The 20,124-nt window shown below is 48.4% G+C and overlaps 1 protein-coding gene across 2 annotated transcripts in view; it reads right to left on the bottom strand.

Moving 5' to 3' along the window:
- Window positions 1–19,602, bottom strand: part of VAV1 (vav guanine nucleotide exchange factor 1) — a 54,040-nt gene extending 34,438 nt beyond the window's left edge. Inside the window, exon 1 of one of the 2 annotated variants that reach the window (XM_019710810.3) lies at window positions 19,278–19,602. In XM_019710810.3, the coding sequence (XP_019566369.2) occupies window positions 19,278–19,481 (204 nt within the window). In that variant the 5' untranslated portion in view covers window positions 19,482–19,602. The remainder of the gene's footprint in view (window positions 1–19,277) is intronic. The other variant, XM_019710808.3, reaches the window with a different exon arrangement.
- Between the last annotated feature and the right edge of the window lie 522 nt (window positions 19,603–20,124).

Here is a 20,124-nt window from a genome sequence, read left to right as displayed (position 1 = left end):
CAGGGAGACTCAGGGGCCATCAGGAACCCTCTGTGTAGTGACTCCAGAGAGGGCTAAGAACTTATGGATTGGGAACCCACAGCATCCTCTAGAGTCCTGAACAATCCTCCTTTGTCTGCCCCCGCCCTCTCATCTTCCAGAGCTTCCTATTATGTTCATTGCAAGAATGACTGTCAAGGGGCAGCCAGGTAGCTCAGTTGGTTAGAGCATGAGCTCTGGTTCATTTCCCACATGGGCCAGTGTGTTGCGTCCTCCACAACTAGATTAAAGGACAGTGACTGATGAGTCCTGGGAAAAAAAACAACACTGTTCCCCAATACTCCCCAATAAAAATTTAAAAAAAAAGAATGACTATCAAGCGAATTCTCGAAGAAACTGAGATTTCAGTAAGAGTCCAAGTGAGGAATATGGGATCAGGACGTTCTTCCCAGAGGTGCTGGGACAGGACAGCAAGGCGCTGGCGGCGGGAGGAGGTCCAAACACATTTCTCTCATCAGCAAATTCGCTTTTGAGCAGGATCGCAGCACCTTTGGTGTAAACATCACTACACTCCAGAGTTTTCTCTCCAACCTATTCTCCTCAGCCCCTGGAGTCAGGAGGGAGATCCTGGGATGGTAAGGTCGGGAACAGGATGGAGAATAAACCCCAAAGTTCTCCTAATACAAAAGGACACAGGAAGAGCCTCCTACGTGCTGTGTGTCTTCGGGCAAGTCGTCTCCCCTCTCTGAACTTGTTTTTTCACTAAATGCCTACTGTGTCACGTTGTTTCAATTCAACACAACGCTGCATGTTAAAAGGCTTGGCATGGTGTAAGCCCTCAACATCTGGAAGTGATCGTTTTTTTATCAACATCGATGTCACCACCATCACCACCATTACCACCAACATCATATCCATCATTACCACTATCATCACCATCGTCACTACATGCTAATCACACTATCATTGTCATTATCGCCATCATCATCATATCACCAACAATATCACCATCTTCTTCAACAGCACCATCATGATCCCCACCCCTAGCCCTTGTTGGGATGGGGCACCACTTACCGAGCACTTAGCCTTTGCCAAACTTTATGTGAAGAGTCTGATATGCAGAGTTGTATTTAATTCTCCCACCGTCACTGCCGAGATCTAAGAGGTGGGCTCTAATAATATATGTCCTTCGTATAGTATTCAGACCCAAAATGTTGGAGTCGCCTTGACTCCTCTATTTCTCTATCACTCGACTTCCAATCCATCAGGAAATCCTATTGGTTCCACCTTTAAAATATACCCAGAATCCCAGTCCGTCTCTCCACCTCCACTGCCACCTCCTCGGTCCAAGCCACCATCGTCGCTCACCTGGATTATTGCAATGGCCTCCTCACTGGATTCCTTGCTCTGCCCCTGAAACCCTATGATTTATTTTCAATACAGCAGCCAGAGTGATACCGTCAGACCCCTCCCAGGACTCTCCTCCCACCCACCCAGATGCAAACACAAATACTCTCTGCAGCCCACAGGTGCTGCCCAACCTGTCCCCATCACCTCCCTATCTTCACCTCACTGCGCTGCAGCTACATGTGTCTCCTCACTGTTCCTAGAACATGTCAGGCACAATCTAGCCCCCGGACCTCTGCACATGCTGTTCCCTTCTGCTTAGAATGCCAACCCCACAATTAACCTGCTGCCTCCCTCCCTTGTCTCTCTCACACCTTTGACGAAATGTCACTTTTCAGTGAGATCTTCCCAACTACTGTATTTAAAACTACAGCACACACACATGCATGCACACAGCACTCCCCGTCCTCCTTTTCTGATTTATTTTTTTCCCTATAGAATTTGTTGTCTGGAGCACTGTATATTTCACTTATTTTGTTATTGTCTGTTTGTTCTCTGCCCACCCTCCCCTATATACTAGAGTGTGGAGTTGTGAACATCAACTCCACACGGGCAGGGTTCTTCCTGTATTTTGTTCACTGCTGTGGCCTCAGCACCAAGTACAATGACTGGTGCATAGTAGGTGCTCAATAAAAGTTGGTGAATAAATTTCCACTTGACAGATGGAACAACTGAGGCTCAGAGAGGAGACATCCCCTGCCTGAGGCCACAGAGGTAGGAATGGGGAACCAGACGCCAATTCTCTGGGCATAGAGGCCAAGCCCCTAACCACTGTACCACTCTACCTCTTTGAACCACACCAAGCTGCTTCTTGGTGCCACGTAGGGCCCTAATGTGGGGTTCAGCACGTGACAGGAAACACATATACCACTCTCCAGCCCAGCAGCCTTTGCAGGGTCCTGGGCTGACTCTTGGCAGGGCTTACAGGTCACCAAGGGCAACAGAACAGATGGCTTCATCTGGCCTGGAGGAGGAAGTTCCTTCCAGACCTCAGGGAGATCAGCTGAGCCTTGAGACTCCTTCCCCCCAGTCATGTGACACCTCAAAGGGGGAAAGGGGGTATGACTCATCAGCCCTCTGGGTTGGAGTGGGGCCAGCAGAAGAAAGGGGCTACATCAGACAACCGGAGTAACTGAGGTTAGACCACCAGAAGGACTTCCCGGTAGCCTGAGGCGTGGGAGAAGGTGGCAAAGAACAGGAGGCCTTTTAAACAAATGTAGGCAGGGCGTGTGAGGACAGTTCCTCCCTGCTGGGGGGCAACCACTCAGCTCCTCTCCTCCTTCCACCAGAACATCAGAGTTGGGCTGGCATCTTACCCACATGCAAATCATCACCCTGGCACTTCCCCTTTGCCTGCAGTTCCCCCATCAGCACAGCCCCTGACCCAGGACAAAGAAAGAGCTGGAAAGGTTGTCTAGGTCACTGCCCTCCTTCAGGGAACAAGTGGGCAGGGACAGAGACCCCTTTTGGTGGCTGGAACGGGGAGCAGGAGAGTGGACCTGGAGCTGAGCACAACTGCTGCAATCAGCTCCCCACCCCCACCCCAGCCCCAGGGAGCCTGCCGGAAACAGGAAATGCCTGTTACAAGGGCTTGCTGGGGAGACAGAGAAAGGGGGGGCCCTCTATGTTCAGCCCTTGCAGCCCCTTAATCTTAGGGCTGCAAGACTTCATCTTGCAGACCAGAGAGGGTGGAGGCTGCAAGACATCATCTTGCAGACCAGAGAGGGTGGGTATGCTGTGCACCCTTTTCAAAGCCTGGAAGCAGCAGTGCAAAGCATACACTCCTCATCCTGGTCTTCAAAACCCTCCCTGAACCAGCGTGTCTCTCTTTTCCCCCTCCCCTCCCACCCCAGCACACACCCAACCTGTTAGTGTCAGTTGAGGGGGTCCAGACAGACGTGGTTCGACTCCCAGCCCAGCCGCTACAAGCTGATAGATCTTGGACGAGTCCCTGCACCTTCTGCTGCCTCAGTTTCCTCATCTTCACATTGGAAATGAAAATACCAAGCAAATCTCCACTCTAGCACCTGGGCCACTAGACAGGCTCATCCATTCATTCAGCAAACATGTATTGAGTGCCTACTGTGTGCCAAGCCCTGCGACCTGGTGGTGGCCAAGACAGAACCCAGTCCCCACAGACCTTATATAGTCTAGAGACAGACACTGAGTAGATATTAACACAAATAATTGATCAATTACCACAGTGGTGAGGGAGTACGCAAAAAAGCACAGAGAATTGTGGGATCTGGTTCAATGGGAGACGTGTCTGATAAAGTCAAAGAGTAAGAGATGGCAACCAAAGAAGAAAACCATTCCTGGCAACCCTCGCACACTGCTGGTAGGGATATCAGATGGTGTAAACAGTGTGGCAGTTTCTTACAAAGTTAAATATGGACTACCATGTAGTCCTAGTCCATCCTCAGGCATTTACCCAAGAAAGCAAATATCCCTCTGGAGACTGGCACACAGACGTGCACAGCAGCTTTATCTGTGACAGCCAGAAAGTGGAAACAACACAAATGTTCAGCACCAGCATGGGAAGTGGTCCAGGCAGAGGGAAGCGCATGCGAGGGGGCTCTGATCATCCACCCACCCCTTCATTGATTCAGTAAGTAGTTCTGAGCCTCTGCTCTGCTCCAGGTAATGGTCCAAGTGCTGGGGTTACAGCTGTGAGCAAAAGAGTACAGATCCCTGCCCCTGCGAGGCTGACATTCTGACAGAAGGAGGCAAATGACGCGTTAGATGAATATGAATATAGCTTGTTAGAAGGAGGAGAGTATGCAGAGAGGACAAGCGGTGGTACGTCCGCACGATAGAATACTACTCAGTAATAAGGAATGAAGGACTGGTATAGGCAACAGCACAGTGAATTGTACCAGAATCATGCCAAGTGAAAGAACTAGACTTAAAAAGCATACATACTGTATGATTCCATTTATATAAAGTCTAGAAGACACAAGCTTTTCTACAGTAACCCAAAGCAGATTAGTGGTTGCCTAGCGATGGCAGGTAGGGGGACACAGAGGGTTGGGAGGGAGAGATTTCAAAAGGGTGGGAGGAAACTTTGGGAGGTGATAGGTTCACTCTCTTGATTATGGGTCTGGTTTCATACATATGTCAAAATGTACCAAATTGTGTATTTTAACTATATCATTTATTGTATATTATAAAGCTGGTTTTTTTAAAAAGTCAATGGGGGACCAGATAACTGCTATGTATTTCCCCTAAAACTAGAAGCTTCAGGGGAGCTTTTAGGAAATGGGAGGGTGAGAAAGAAGGAATAATGTAAACCATCATTTGGTCAATAATGCAAAACGTACTCTCCTGTCACAGTTTTGTTCCGACCCTTGATAAAATATACCAAATGAGAGGCAAATATGTGCCCTTCCTGTCCAAATAAATCTTACTTTAGAGTATGAGAGGGCAAAAGTATGCCCAGCAGAGGGACGAGCATGCGAGGGGGCTCTGATCATTCAGCCACCTCTTCTTTGGTTCAGTAAATAGTTACAAGCACCTACTCCAGGTGGACCAAGTGCTGGGGATACAGCTGTGAGCAAAACAGTTCCAGATCCCCTTCCCCTGCAAGGCTGACATTCTGGCCAAAGGAGGCAAACAACGTGTTACATGAGTACTATGAGTAAAGCTTGTTAGAAGGTGGCGAATGCTAAGGAACAAAATTAAGTAGGAAGTGGGGGTGGAGAGTACCAGGAGCGGGTGCAATTCTAAATAAGGAGGCCCAAGAAGACTTGCTGAAAGAGTGTCACTGAGTCAAGGCTTGAAGGAGCGGGTGATCCAGGTAGATGTCTGGAGGAGCACTATTCCAGGCAGAGCGAACAGTCAGTGCAAAGGCCCTGCTGTGTTGCGGGAAGAGGTTGGAGGCCAGCGTGGCTGGAGCCGAGTGAGAGCGGGGGGAATGGAAGGGAGTGAATCAAGGGTGGTCTCAGGTGCCGATTTACAAAAACAGGCCATGTGATCAAAATAGGGCAAGTGGTTATCACCCTAAACAACCCAGCATTCTGCCACATCTCCCAGAGGCCCTGCAAGGGAAGCACAAATGGTGGAGGCGTTTTGAAGCATTTTCTCCAACTCCCAGCTCAATCACAGATCAGACTGAAAGCACCAGCTCCACATCTCTTGGGGTGCTCAGACGTTGTACCCATCTGGAGGTCATTCTAGGTCCCCCAGACAGACAGCCACCCCAAGGTGGAGTTCTAGAAACACTGTGCATTGAGGAGCCACGAAGGGGCTGTGAGTGTTCGGCCTGTTCTAGAGGCAACTTACAGGAAGCTGGGGACATAATCACGGTAGGCAGATCTCTGATGGGCTGTCTGGAGGAAGGCTGATTAGCTACGCACTGGTGGTTTATGACAAGGAGAGTCCAAAGAAAGGAGATCTGGCTTTGATCTATGAGTGAGCTAAACTCCAAAACCAACAGAGCCAGTAAAGCTAGGGAGGACCCTGCCATGGGAAATAAAACCATTGCATATCATCGATTCTCCGGCAAATAGCAGTAACAGCAGCTCCCTCTCATTGCAATAATACACTGAGCTCAAAAAGGCAGTAACTTGCTCAAGTTCTATGCGGGTCATTAGCCTGCTTGCTCTCAGATCCATTCCTTTGCTTTGACCTGTAGCCAAGAGAACTACATTTCCCAGGTTCCTTTGCACCTTGGCTTCCATGTAGGTTCATCCAATGGGAGGTCCAGGCAGGAGACTAGAGGGTGGGCGGAAGAGAGAAGACAGGGTACTTCTCCTTCTCTTGCTGTGCCTCTTCAGCAGCACACGCTTCTCTTTCATGGTCTCAGTTCCCTGAAGACAGCTCTTGCCCCAGGTTCTCGCTCTCATTGAATGGCTCTGGCCCTTGGCCCCTGGTCACACCACCTCTGTCAATTGTTTCTCCAGCCTAGTAGCTACTCTCTTAGTATCCCCCATCTGTCCTTTCCGCTCCCCCACCACCCATTAGCCAGTTCTCTGAGTTAAATTATCTCTGTCAGACCTAAGATTATTTCTGCTTTCCTGGCTGAACTCTGACTGGGACAACAAGAAGTTTGAATCCAAGACTATTTCCATAACTAGCTGAAAGGCGCATATGACCCCTCAAAGTGGTAATATTCATACAGTGCTTCTGGTCACAGGTTTGGGAGGCCTAGACACTTGGGTTCAAATCCCAGCATAGCTACTCATTCACTCAGGCAACTTACTTAAATTTTCCATGTTTCTGTTTCCTCATCTGCAAAATTAGGATAGTAACATGTAGCAGGTGGTGCTTTCCAAAGATGGCCACAAAAATATTACCCAGGGCGCAGCCAGATGGCTCAGCTGGCTAGAGTGCAAGCTCTCAACAACAAGGTTGCCAGTTCGATTCCTGCATTGGATGGTGGGCTGTGCCCCCTGCAACTAAGATTGAAAATGGCGACTGGACTTGGATCTGAGCTGCACCCTCCGCAACTAGATTGAAGGACAACGACTTGGAGCTGATGGGCCCTGCAGAAACACACTGTTCCCCAATATTCCCCAAATAAAAAAACAAATCACCCATCCAGCAGGCTCTTCTGTAGTGTGACTTGTCTGCTCTCATCAAGAGGTGGCATCTGATTCCCCTCCCCTTGAATCTCCCCTTGAATCTAGGCTGATCTTAATGACGTGCTTGTCACTAACAATGCCACAAAGTGACACTGCATGATCTCCAAGTAGGTCAAAAGAAACCTTGCAGCTTCTGCCTTGGTCTTTTGAGGAACACTTGCTCTCTCTCCACGTTCCTCCTCAAAACTTAGTTGCCATATTGTGAGGAAGCCCAGGCCACATGGAGAAGCAACATGTCAGTGCTCCAACAGCCCCAGTTGAATGCAGCCTCGAGTCATTCCAACCCCGGCAGCCATCACGCGAGTGAAGAATGCTCCAGATGATCCCAGCCCCCAGACCCTCAAGGTTTCTCATTATAGAGCTGACAAACCGTCATCACCACACCCTGTCTGAATTCCTGATAGAATCTGCAAGAATTATAAACTAGTTGCTGTCTTACATCACTACGTTTGCAGTGGTTTGTTTCACAGTATTGCAGTCCCCCCTTATCCATGGTTTTGCTTTGCGTGGTTTCAGTTAACCGTGGTCAGCTGTGGTCCAAAGATACTAAGTGGAAAATTCCAGAAGTAAACAATTCGTAAGTTTGCAATTATGCACCGTTCTGAGTAGTATGATAAAATTTCACGCCATCCTGCGCGACCCCGCCTAGGACTTGAATCACCCTCTTCTCTAGCACGTCCACATTGTACGCACAGTGTGGTAAGATGTTTTCAGAAAAAGAGAGACCACATTCACTTAACTTTTATTAGAGTGTAGTATTAGAATTCTATTTATTGTTAATCTCTCACTGTGCCTAATTGATAAATTAAACTTTATCACAGTGTGTATGTATAGAAAAAACATAGTATATATAGGGTTCAGTCCTATCTGTGATTTCAGGCATCCACTGGGCGTCTTGGAACGTATCCCCCTTGGATAGGTGGGGGGTGACTCTAATAGATAACTGGGACATAATGGTACCTACTCCATGGGTTGGTTGTGAAAATCAAATGAGTTAATAAGTATTAAATACTAAGAACAATAATTGCACATAGTTAAGTGCTCAATACATGGAGCCTGTTTCTGTCATTGTTATTCATTTATACCTTCCCAATTGATTGCCATCCACCTCATTAAAACTGTTCTGTTCAAAGTAACAAGACCTCAGTTTCTTGGTACACTTGACACACTTTCCTCTTTTGGCCTCTTGACATTACACCCATCTGGTTTTCCTCCTACGTCACTGAATTCTCCTCTTCTGACTTCTTGCTGCTTCTTCCTCCTCTTCCTAACCTTCCCCCTCACTCCCCAGTGCTGCTGCACCCTAGGGCTCAACCCTTAGACTCCTGTTCTCTCTCTCTCTCCTCCCTCCCAAAATGAGCTCATCGGCTCCAGAAGATTTATTTCCGAATCACTAATAGATACTGCCTGCATTGTAACTTTAGATACCGTGTTTCCCTGAAAATAAGACCTAACTGGAAAATAAGCCCTAGCATGATTTTTCAGGATGACATCCCCTGAACATAAGCTCTAATGTGTCTTTTGGAGCAAAAATTAATATAAGACCCGGTCTTATTTTCGGGGAAACACGGTAGGTACCTCTGCGTTATAACTTTACAACAATTAACACGTTAAATTTTAGTATATGTGCTGCCGAAGCAAGCACAATACGTTAAATTTTTATAACAGCCCTTTAAGGGAGGGATTATTCTTATCCTTATTTGAAGATGGAGAAACTGAGTTACAGAGAGGTTCAGTAACTCATCCAAGATCCCACAGTCAGGATTGGAACCCAGACCCTTATGCAACTGGATTCCATATCCCTCAAATAGGATTCCTCAGCCTCGGCACAATGGATATTTGCAGGGCTGTCCTGGGCATTATAGGATATTTAGCAGCATCCCTGGTCTCTACCGACTTGATGCCAGTAGCACACCTCTCTGTCCCGTAGTGACAACCAAAAATGTCTCCACACATTGCCAAATGTCCTGTGGGTGGATAGAGTCCCTCTCCCCATCCCGGAAACTACTAGGTTAACCACTATTCCAAAGTGCTTTCCTTCTCCAGTGTAACATGGCCCAATCAGAACTCCCCAAAACCTGTTCCTCCCATTTTAGCCTTCCCATCTTAGCCAATGATACCCCCACTGATGCAGGTCCCTAAGCTACAAACTTAGACATCATCTTGCCTCCTTTCATTCACCCCTGCCCCTCGCCCTCATCCAATCTGTCAGCAAGTCTGGTCAGCTCAACCACCAAAATGTGACCCAGATCCATTGTTCCCAATTCCTAGTCCAGGCCACCATCACTTCTCATCAGAACACCTTCATCAATCTCCTCCTCCCAGGACCCCTTGCTGCCACCTCCATCGCCCCTAGTCTGGTCCCCACAGAGCAGCTAGAGGGACCTCTTTAAACCATCAATCTGCTTAAGCCCGCCAAGGACTTCCCATCACATTTGAATTCCACACACATTCCACAGACACTCTACTGAAGTACCTTCCTCCCAAAACTCAGTCCCCACCACTCTCCCTTCACTCACTCACCTTCTGCCAGCAGATTCTTCATTCAGTTCCTACCCACCACAGGGCCTTTGCACTGCCTTTGCCTTCCCTGCCCCCATTCTTCCCAGAGCTCGCTCTTTCTCCTTCAGCTCTCAGCTTCCCTTTAGCCACCCTCCAGAAAGCAGGTGCTTTTTTATTGCTTCATCTTGACCCCTGGTTTATTTTATCTGTAGCATTTATTACAATGGTTCATTGATTTGCCTGTTTACTGTCTGTTGTCGGTTGAATGGTGGCCCCCAAAAAAGATATGTCCACGTCACATCCTTGCGACCTGTGAACGTGATGTTATTTGAAATAAAAGAACTTTGCAAGATGTAATTAACTAAGTTAGGGATCTCGAGATGAGATCATTCTGGATTATTTGGGCAGGCCCTATCTAGATCAGTGACAAGTGCTTTTATAAGAGACAGACAGACACAGAGAAGACAGCTATATGAAGGCAGAGGCTGCAGTGACACAGCCACAAGCCAGGGAACATCTGGAGTTGCCAGGAGTGGGAAGAGAGACACAGAACCAGTTCTCCCCAAGGCCTCCGGATGAGCACCACCCTGCCAACACCTTGATTTCAGCCCTTCAGAACCTCGAAACAATGCTATTTCTGTTGTTTTAAGCCACCCAGTTTATGGTTTTTTGTTACAGGAGCCACAGAAAACAAATACACTCCCCTTGTCCCCCACAAGGCTATGAACTCAGAAGAGCGGAGAGTTAATCTGCTGTGCTCTTTCCCATAACCCAGCAATCACAGTGCCTGTTGTTGATAATAATATCAATGAATATTCTAACTCAAAGAAGCTCTCAACCTCTTCTTCACCGTCCCCAGACAGTAAGAGTTTATTTTTCATTGGATCCCCCTGAGATAGAAGCTCACTCTAAAACAGGGATTCTCTCACCCAGGGGTGATTCTGTCCCCCAGGGGACATCTGGCCATGTCTGGGAACATTTTGTTGTGACATCTCTGGGGGAAAAGAGTGCCGTGGAATTGAGTGGGTGGAGGCCACGGATCTGCTCAACATCCCACAATGCACAGGGCAGCCCCCATGTCAGAGAGAGTGATCCAGCCCCAAATTTCAGCAGTGTTGACATTGACAAACTCTGGGCTAATTGAGTACTTAACGCCAATATAAACCTGAATTGCCTCCTGACATCTATTTCTCTTTCTTCTGCTAACAGTCCCTCAGTTTCCCCTGTGCAACTGCCCCTCCCCCTCTCTCAATCTAGCTCCTTTGGGAAGAGTTGACTCCACCCCCAACTCCAGCAATGGGCAGGTGACCTTGGCCTGACCAATCAGAGCATCATATTATCCCGGACACAGAAACTGGTTCAGGAATGGACCCTGCCAAAAGATGCGACCCTGCCAAAAAAATCATGTTCAATGAAAGATAGGTTTTTTTAAAAATTTTATTGGGAAATATTGGGGAGTAGTGTGTTTTTCCAGGACCCGTCAGCTCCAGGTCAACTCATTGTCTTCAATATAGTTGTGGAGGGTGCAATTCACTGGCCCATGTGGGAATCAAACCAGCAACCTTGGTGTTATACGCACTGTGCTCTAATGAACTGAGCTAACTGACCACCCCAAAAGATAGATTTTGGTTTGAGAGGCCTTTAAATCGACCCTCCTATTTTCCAGTGGAGCTAGAATTGTGGGAGTACAACTTTGGAGCAGCTGGGTACCATGTCTGCCTCCATGAGGGGAAAGAATGACTGAGAATGGAGATAAACACCCAAAAGAGCAAAGTTAAGCGATAAAGGGTGAGGCAGGAGAGGGGATCAGTTTCCCTGAGATAGTGTCTGAGCCCCTGGATCCAGCTGGACCTAAAGGCATTTTCTCCCAATCTTTTTAGTTATGTGAGCTAATAAATATTTTTTGTGACAGCCAGTTTCAGTAGGGTTTTTTGTCATGAGCTCTAAGAGACTTGGTTAAAACTTCTACAGACTAAACTCAAAATTTCCTTAAACCTTAAACTTCTCCAACTGACATCCTTATTTCTTCCACTATTCCCAAGGGATCCGATTCCCAAGTTCTTCCTAAAGTCCAGGTCACAGAACACCATCCCTGACATTGAAGGGAACAGTCCATCTCTGCAATGTGGTGAGATCTTTAGAAGGCCAGCTACATTCATCCAACACACCCTCAGGTCCTGCCCATTTCCTGGCCCCATTAGTATTAGCAAGGGAGACAAACAGAACTCCTTTTGTCCCCTCAAATATGCCCCAAACTCTCACATGCAATTGACATGTTGCCTCCTCCAGGAAGCCTAACCTGATTACTTCTGGGATTCCCTCCCCTCTGCCCCCACAGCACATAGGGGTTCATCACTGAATGTGTTGTAACTATCTATTTCCTCATCTATTTCCATGAGCTGCCTGGGGGGGGGGGGGTCTGTGTCTCATTGATTATGGAATTCTCCATCACCCAGCGCATGGCCTAATACAAAGAAATGTCTGTGAGGTGGATGGTATTATCATTATTATTATTGTTATTATTATCATCATTTTCCCATTTTACAGATGAGAAAAACTAGACACCTACCCAAAAACTAGGAACTCACAGAAGCAGGATTGAGCCCAAGCAATCCAAACTCAACTATCACTAACCAACTACCACTAACCAACAATCAGTAAGCCCTCACCAAATGCCTACTAAATGAGGGCTCCATCAGCAAACTCTGTAAAGAGCCAGATAGTCATTTCTTTGGCTTTACAGGTCATAGGGTCTTTGTTGTGGCTATCCAGGTAATAAAATCAGCCATGGACAATATGTCAGCAGATGGGCATGACTGTGTATCAATTAAATTTTGTTTAGAAAAAGAGGCAGCCAGCACATGAGTTCATGTGCTGACTCCTGTATTAAATGAATGATGAATGAATGAAGTGAATATTTGATAAATATTTACTCAGCACCTACTATGTGCTGGCCACTGGGGATACAGTTTGTGAACCATACAGGCAAAAAGCCTTGCCCTGGGGGCGGCCGGATGGCTCAGTTGGTTAGAGCGTGAGCTCTGAACAACAGGGTTGTCAGTTCGATTCCCACATGGGCCAGTGAGCTGCACCCTCCACAACTAGATTGAAGGACAACAACTTGGAGCTGATGGGCCCTGGAAAAACACACTGTTCCCCAATATTCCCCAATAAAAAATTTTTTTCAAAGTTAAAAAAAAAAAAGCCTTGCCCTGACATTCCAGTGAGGGAAGCAGATAATAAGCAAATAAGTAAGTAAAAACTATGGTAGGTCAGAGGGTACTGAGTGCCTTGGAGAAAAATTAAACAAGAAGAGAATGAAAAGTGTATTGCGCAGGGCGGGGGTAGGGAGTCTGATTTTACATATGGAAACCAGCGAAGATCTCTCTGATAAGAAACCTGAAGGAGGTAAGAGAACAACCATGGTGTATATCTGGGGGAAGAAGGATCCATAGAGCAAGAACAGCATGTGCAAAGGCCCTGGGACTAGATTGTACCTGGTGAGTTCTAGGAACAGCGAGGAGGCCTGTGTGGCAGGAGTAGAGTGAGTGAGGAGGAAAGGAGAAGGGGGGTACTGGAGGCAGACAGAGGCCAAATCTTCTGGGCCACAGTGAGGACTTTGTATTTTGCTCCAAGGGCAACAGGGAGCCATGGGAGGGCTGGGAGCAGAGGAGGGACATGGTTTTCTAGTATCCTCTGTGAAAGCCCTGGACTGGGCCCAGGAGGAGGTCAGTGAACAGAACAGAATAGAATGGAAAAGAAGGCACAGTGTCAAATGTTGAACTTCCCAGCTTCCATCCCTATCAGTCCTAGTAAATGTGTTGAGATGAAATCTTCCACCCAATACAGCCCAGCGCACTTTGCTGAGATTTGCTTGCACCCAGGCCCTCCATCCCTAACTGAATCCCTTCCCCACAGCTTTTGTTCAGGTCCTCCTCACTCCTCATCCCACCGAGGATTGTTCCAAGCCAGCGCCCACCCCCACCCCCAGACCTGCATCTCTGAAGCTAGCCAGGCATCACCTGGGGGTCCTGTGGCATTAACTTTTCTATATCTACCCAACCCATTTCCTCATCCTCCCTGGCTCCCAGCTAAACTACATTCCCAGCCTCTCTTGCAGTTGGATGGGACCATGTGACCAAGTTCTAGCCAATGGAACAAAAAGAAAGGTGATGGCACCACTTCCAGGACTGGCGCATGAAAGCCTCCATGGTTTCCCTTCTCACACTCCTTCCTGGCCCTCTGGATAGAGAGGACTCCAAGGGCTTTAGGGAGGATGGGCCACGAAATGGAAGGAGCCTGGGTCTGGAAAGAACCTTGTAAAGAAGGGCTACCCCCTCCAACCCCCAGTGGATCCAAACTGGATTGTGATATGAACCAGATTTAAATTCTTACTGTCATGGAAGAGATGCAATTTGTCACGGGAGCTAACATCACAATTTGTCACAGAGCTAACACCCTGACTTATACCACATCCCACAGCCAACTTGAACCCACTGAAATCAAATTAACAAAAAGAGTGACTGCCATTAATTTAGCACTTGGTATACATCAATCATACGTCAATCACCATGATATAAATTTAACTTACCTTATCACATTTAATCCTCACACAACCCTGAGAAAAAGGGGCTATCCACATCCCCATTTTATAAAGAAGACAAACAGGGCTCAGATAGGTTAAGCAATTTTTTTTTCTCCAAGATCACAAAGCTAGTGAGTGCCTGACTTGAAATTCAAACCAACTTAATATATAAAGAGCTCCAGAAAATCAATAACAAAACAAAAAAAGCCAACAGTCCTAGAAGGAAAAAAAATAATGGACAAATGATATGAGCATTATTACTTCACTGAGAAAAAATAAAAATAGTTCTTAAATAGGAAAGTAGGATCAACCTCACTCAAAAAAAAAAAAAAGAAGAAGAGAAATGTAAATCAAGCCATAATGAGCTCCATCAAGCTGGCAAAACTCCAAAATTTTGGTCAAGTTGGCAAAACTCCAAAATCTTGACACCAGAACAGTCTGCTGGCAAGGCAATGGAGAACAAGCATTCCCATGCACTACTAGTGGGAGGGTAATTGGAACAATCCCATACAGAGAACAATTTCCCCATAGCGAAAACATGGACTCATTTGCATTGAGCCAGCAAACCCTTCTGAGAATTTATCCCACGGACATCCTTGCTCATATGTGTGACAGCAACAGTTGCATTTATATGTAGCCAGGTATTTTTCTAGGTTCTCTACAGTAACTCATTTATCCCTCACAAATAAATGCTTTAAGATGGGGATGTATTTCTCCCTTTTACAGATGATGAAACTGAAGCACAGAGAGGTTAAGTAACATGCCCAAAGTCACACAGTGCAGGATCCAAAAAATGATTCATGGACAAGGTTATTGATTGCAGTAAGCTTGCCAGAAAAAAAGTATGGCACAATCCAGGTGTCCATTGATGTGGGGAATAATAAAATAAATGATCCCCCAGTTCAGCACTGAAACAAAGGCAGTTTAAAGTAATTGTTTAGATCAAATGTTAAGAGTAAGGATCCTGGGACCAAGCTGCCTGGGTTAAAATTCCCAACTCTGCCACTTTCAAGTTGGGTGCCCTGGAGCCTCAGTTAACCCTGATGAAAAATGGGGATAACAATATTATCTACCTCATAGGTTGTTGTGGGGATTAAACTAGTTAATGTATAGAAAGTATTTAACCAGGAATCAGTGAGCTTTTTCTACAAATGTCTGGAGAATAAATACTCCTTAGTCCAGAATCTCTGTCACAACTACTCAGCTCTATAGTTGTAGCTGGAAATCAGCCATAAACAGCACATAAATGAATGGGTGTGGCTGTGTACCAATAAAACTCTATTTGTAAAATCCAGATTCAGCGTTCTGACTGTAGTCTGCTGTCCCCTGGTTTAGACTAATGCCTGACACATAATTAGCACAATATAAATGGTTTGTTAAATAAATGAACTATCTGGGATACCACATAGCCATTTTCGAAAAGGAATGAGGACAATCTCTATGTATTGATCTGAGAAAATTCCCAAGACGATTATTGAAATGAGGAAAGCAGCGTATAAAGCAGTGGTGGATGTGTCATCTTTTGTGTTAAGGGAGAAGTGTAGTAAATAAGAATGTAAATTCCTATTTGCTTATATTTGCATAAAGAAATTCTATATAGATATACAATCAACTTAAAAAAAAAGAAGTAGTTACGGGAGAAAGTAGGAACTGCGTATCTGAGGAACAGGACTAGAAGTTAAAAATTTTCTCTGTACTCCTTTTTATGCATTTTAATACTTAAATGACATGAAAGTATTATTCAACCAAAAGGTTAAATAATTTAAAGATTCTATTGGGCTCTCTGGCACACGGTTTCTTGACCTCAGCACTGTTGACATTTGAGGCAGGATAATTCTCCGTTGTGAGCGGCATCCTGACCTCTATCCACTAGATGCCAGTAGCATCTCCCGGATTTGACAACCAGAAATGTCTCCAGACACTGACGAACGTCCAGACATTGCCAAATTGCCCCAGTTGACAACTACAACCCCAACCCAACTCCTACCTGCTGTGTTATGCTGCCCACCTTCCCGCTACCCCACATCCTTCCTACAAAGACTTTTTAGTGAGGGTTTACCTGGTATCAGACAGTGTGCTGAGCAGTACTGAAATATCATAAGCGTCCACCCAAAAATGGTGCCATTTTTGTCTATATTTCACAGATGGGGAAAGTTAGACTCAGGGAGGTGACGCCAGGAAGTGACGGCATCAGCATTTGAACCCAGGTCTGGCTCCTCCAAGTCACCGCCCCTGGCCCACTCTCCTGTTCTAACTCTCTCGTCCTCCCGTCCTCTCATTTCCCTGCCTCTGCCAGTAGCACTAGCATTCATCTCGGCCCCAGCGCCTGCCCCCTGCCCCTAGCCTAATCAGCTCCCACGTCCTGGTGGATCTTTCCCACAATGACTGTCACATTCGTCCTTGCCTCTCCACTCCCTTGGCCTTAAAGTGTCAGTTCTGCAACCCAGAATTTGGAGCCCCAGAGAGCAGTGGAAGAGAGCTGGAGTGTCTGGTTGTCACTGTAGCTGTCTGTGATAGTATCATCCTCTCTCTCTGGGCCTCCAATCTGAGGGACCATCCAGCTTGAAGACTCCCTCCAATCTGACTTCACCCATGAACCATTTCCACCAGCCAGGCCACTCACTGACCTGAAGTACAGAATAGCCTATGTGGTCATTGACCCATTCCCACCCCAGGGCCTTTGCACTGGCAGTACCCCCTGCCAGGAGCACTGTTTCCCAAGATCCATGTGGCTCATCCCCTCACTTTCCCCAGGTCTCTGCTCAAATGTCACCTTATCAGTGAGGCCTCCTGGATCCCCTATTCAAAAGTGTGACCCCCATATTCCTGAGCCCTTTTTCCTGCTTTGTTTTCTCCAGAGCCTGTACCACCTCCTGACAATGTATACGTTTCCTCATTTGCTCACTGTCAGTCTCTCCCCCTAGAATGCAGGCTCCATGACAGCAGGAGTTCGTGTGTCTTGTTCCCACTGTCTTGGCACCAAGAAGAGGCCTGGCATACATCGTAATTGTGGATGGGTGGATGGATGGATGGATGGGTGGATGGATGGATAGATGGATGTTTAAACATGTTCTTCCCTGGAAACAACTGACCAAAAGCAGAGGAACTATGAAAAGGAAATGAGAGAAACTGGAACGCATTCTATTTCTATCCTGATTCCAGCCTCCACACCTTTATTTATGCCGCGGACCCCCTCCTCACTTCCCCGTGCTGATCAGGAGAACCCTCCCTTTTCTCTCTCTGCCCTTCCACATCCCATTCCATTCATGCTCCAAGCTTACATCTGTTGACAGACAGGGACTTGCAAACCTAGAGAGGATGTTCTTGTGGCACCTCCCTCTGGCTCAATGTGACTACCTTTTAGCTTCCTGCACATATCCCCACGGTGAACAGGACATGGGGCTGAGCTTTGAAGGGAGACAAATTGGGCAGGGGCAGGAAGGCACAGAGCTCCCAGGTAGGGAGGATCAGGAAACACTCTTGCTCAGCCTGGGGCCTGACACAGCCAGGTGTAGGAATCCGGAACAATGAGAAAGCTCCTACTCACTTTTCAAAACCCAGCACAAATGTCCCCTCTTGCAGAAAGCCTGACTCCCTCACGCAATGTCTTGCCTTTGCTCCAGGACTCCCAGCTCAGAGGTCTGTCCCTCTACCCCAGTCCTGACAACAGGGGCTGGGTGTCCTGGTTTTGTCTCCCCCAATCTGGGAGCACCTTGAGGACCAGGTCTGGGGCTGGGCCCCTGGCATTGCCCAGAACAAAGAAGCAGGATGGTCTTTGGAGCCCAGCAGCTGCTGTCCTAGAGATTAATGCCATACCCCCTTGCCTTTTTATCAGAAAACCAGCTTTAGGCAAGATGTATGGAGGAGTGGAAGTTCATCCTTAATTCTATCCACTTTCCCATTAGCTGCTACTGAAGCCTCTCTGGGGACTTTGCCTCTCTGCAGATCTGGGGCCTGACAGGTCCTACAGCTACTTCCTAATGTGCTGGAAGCCAGAAGGAGACAAGCAAATTTAGGCAAATTCAGGATGACCTGTGGCCAGAGGGCTGGCCAGGGGGACGGAGTCTCTGGGGCTCCCTCATTCTATCAAGAAGCTCTGCCTGGGCTAGAAAGGGTGGGCTACCCACCTCTCCTCTCACGGCCCTGTCCCCAATACATGTCCCCAGGGACCATGGGGACCCCACTCCCTGAGCAGTCATTTTCCCACCCCCATCTGCACATGGCACTTCAGACCAGAGAACAGGCAATGGATGCCCCAGCTGCCCTGCCCGCCATCCCCACAAAGTCCCCCGCCACTAGCCCACAGCTCCTCTGGACAAAGCTTTCATCCAGGCATAGGGCCTGAGGGCCTAACCTCATGTCCCCTCAGACCCCCAGGCAGACCAGGCACCCCCATGTCTCCCCCAGAAGCACACACCACTTCCACCAAGCACCCAGGTGGCCATAGGGAACCAGAAGAGGAGCTACAGAGAGAGCATCCAGCCCTGTTACCACCCCCACCCCAACCACATTCAAATAGGGACTTGAATGTATTTCCTGAGCTGGGGGCGTCACAGTCAAATCCACCTCCTTTTGGACCCTTTGCCCTTACAGAAATCCTTACCGAGAAAGAGCAGCTATTTCTAGGCTCCCAAACCCCAGGTCTGGCCTCAATGTGCCCCCAAGGATGGAAAGAGCTAGGAAGAGGAGAACCCTGGGGCGCAGCCCCCCCCTCCCCAGCCCCAAGCTGCCCCAGGCCCAGGCAGGAAGCCAAGGGGAAGGAAGGGGCCCAGGGCCCGGAGGAGGAGACACATGTGGGGAAGAAGGTGGAGAAAGCCCCTCCCCCATAGCCAGAATCTGGGGGTAGGGGGTCAAAGAAAACGTCAGACGCCCTGTTGGCCGCCCAGAGGGTTTCTAGGCACCCCGTCAAGACTTCCAGATGGTGGCATCTGGGGGCTTGAACCCCAATGGAGTCAGCCTGGGCTTGGGAGAGGTTAACCCCCAGCTTGTCAGTTCTCAGCCTACATTTGGATTCACTTGAGGCCTGTGAACGCATTTCTCTTAACCTGAGGTGGGTCACCTCAGAATCTCAATGCGACCACCCACATCCCCCTGCCCCCATGCCGGCCTCAGAGTTGGGCGCACTACCCCCTATATTGCCGGCCCAGAGGTAGCGTGCACTAACCCAGACTGGAATGCTCCCCACTTCCAACCCTCTGCCCGCCAGCCCACAGGGGTCTCACCTGGGACATCTGGGGGCGCAGGTTGACCTCGCGTAAGTTGATGGCGTGGGGCAGCAGGTTGTTAAGCAGCTGACAGAGAAGGACCCCATCCCGAAGGGCCTGTGCCAGCTCGCACACCTGGGCCCCGTCCCAGGTCACGCGGTGGCTGGGAGGCAGCACCCGGCACTGAATCAGCCAGTGGGTACACTGGCGCCACAGCTCCATGGCTGCTGCCTTCCCCGGCCGGCCCGCGCACCCTCGGGGCCTCCACCACCAGCCCGCCCGCCTGCTTGTGCTACTAGCTACCACTTCCTCTTCTTTGCTTGTAACTGTCGCCCGGAGAGGGGGTGGAGGAGGAGGAGCCGTGGGGGGGGGGGGAGCAGGGGGCGGGGGGAGCACCTGCAGCCCAGCTCCGCCCCTTCCACGCGGGACTTCTTTTTCCTCCACCAACATAACACCTGGGCACCTGGGAAGGGGAGGGGCTGCCGGCGGAGTCGGGCAAACTAGCCTGAAGCCGGCTGCCTTCCTCCACATCCAACCCTTGAGCTGTAACACCTGAAAGCACTAAAAATCCGTCCTCCATACACCCCTCCCTTCTCTGCCTCCACCCTGGTCCAGCGCCATCATCACTAGCCTGGACCAACGCGGTCTCCTCCGCCCTGGTCCCCTCGCTCCCGCCCTCTCCCTCCGTAGTCTATCCTCCCCACCGCAGCCAGAGGGAGCCTGTGAGCACCTGAGTCAAGTCAGGATGTCCCTCCTCTTGTCACATACCTTCCTCATTGGGCTAAAAGTCCTCTCTGCAGCCCACAAGGCCCTCTATGACTTGCCCTCTCCTCCCCTCCCTGCCTTCACCTCCTCCACTCCCGCT

The sequence above is a fragment of the Rhinolophus sinicus genome, chromosome 15, assembly GCF_057876585.1.
Source record: "Rhinolophus sinicus isolate RSI-liver-muscle chromosome 15, RSI-T2T, whole genome shotgun sequence".
In the NCBI taxonomy this organism is placed as follows: Eukaryota; Metazoa; Chordata; class Mammalia; order Chiroptera; family Rhinolophidae; genus Rhinolophus; species Rhinolophus sinicus.
Note: the sequence above shows the minus strand (reverse complement) of the source record. Positions and strands in the feature narration are given on the sequence as shown.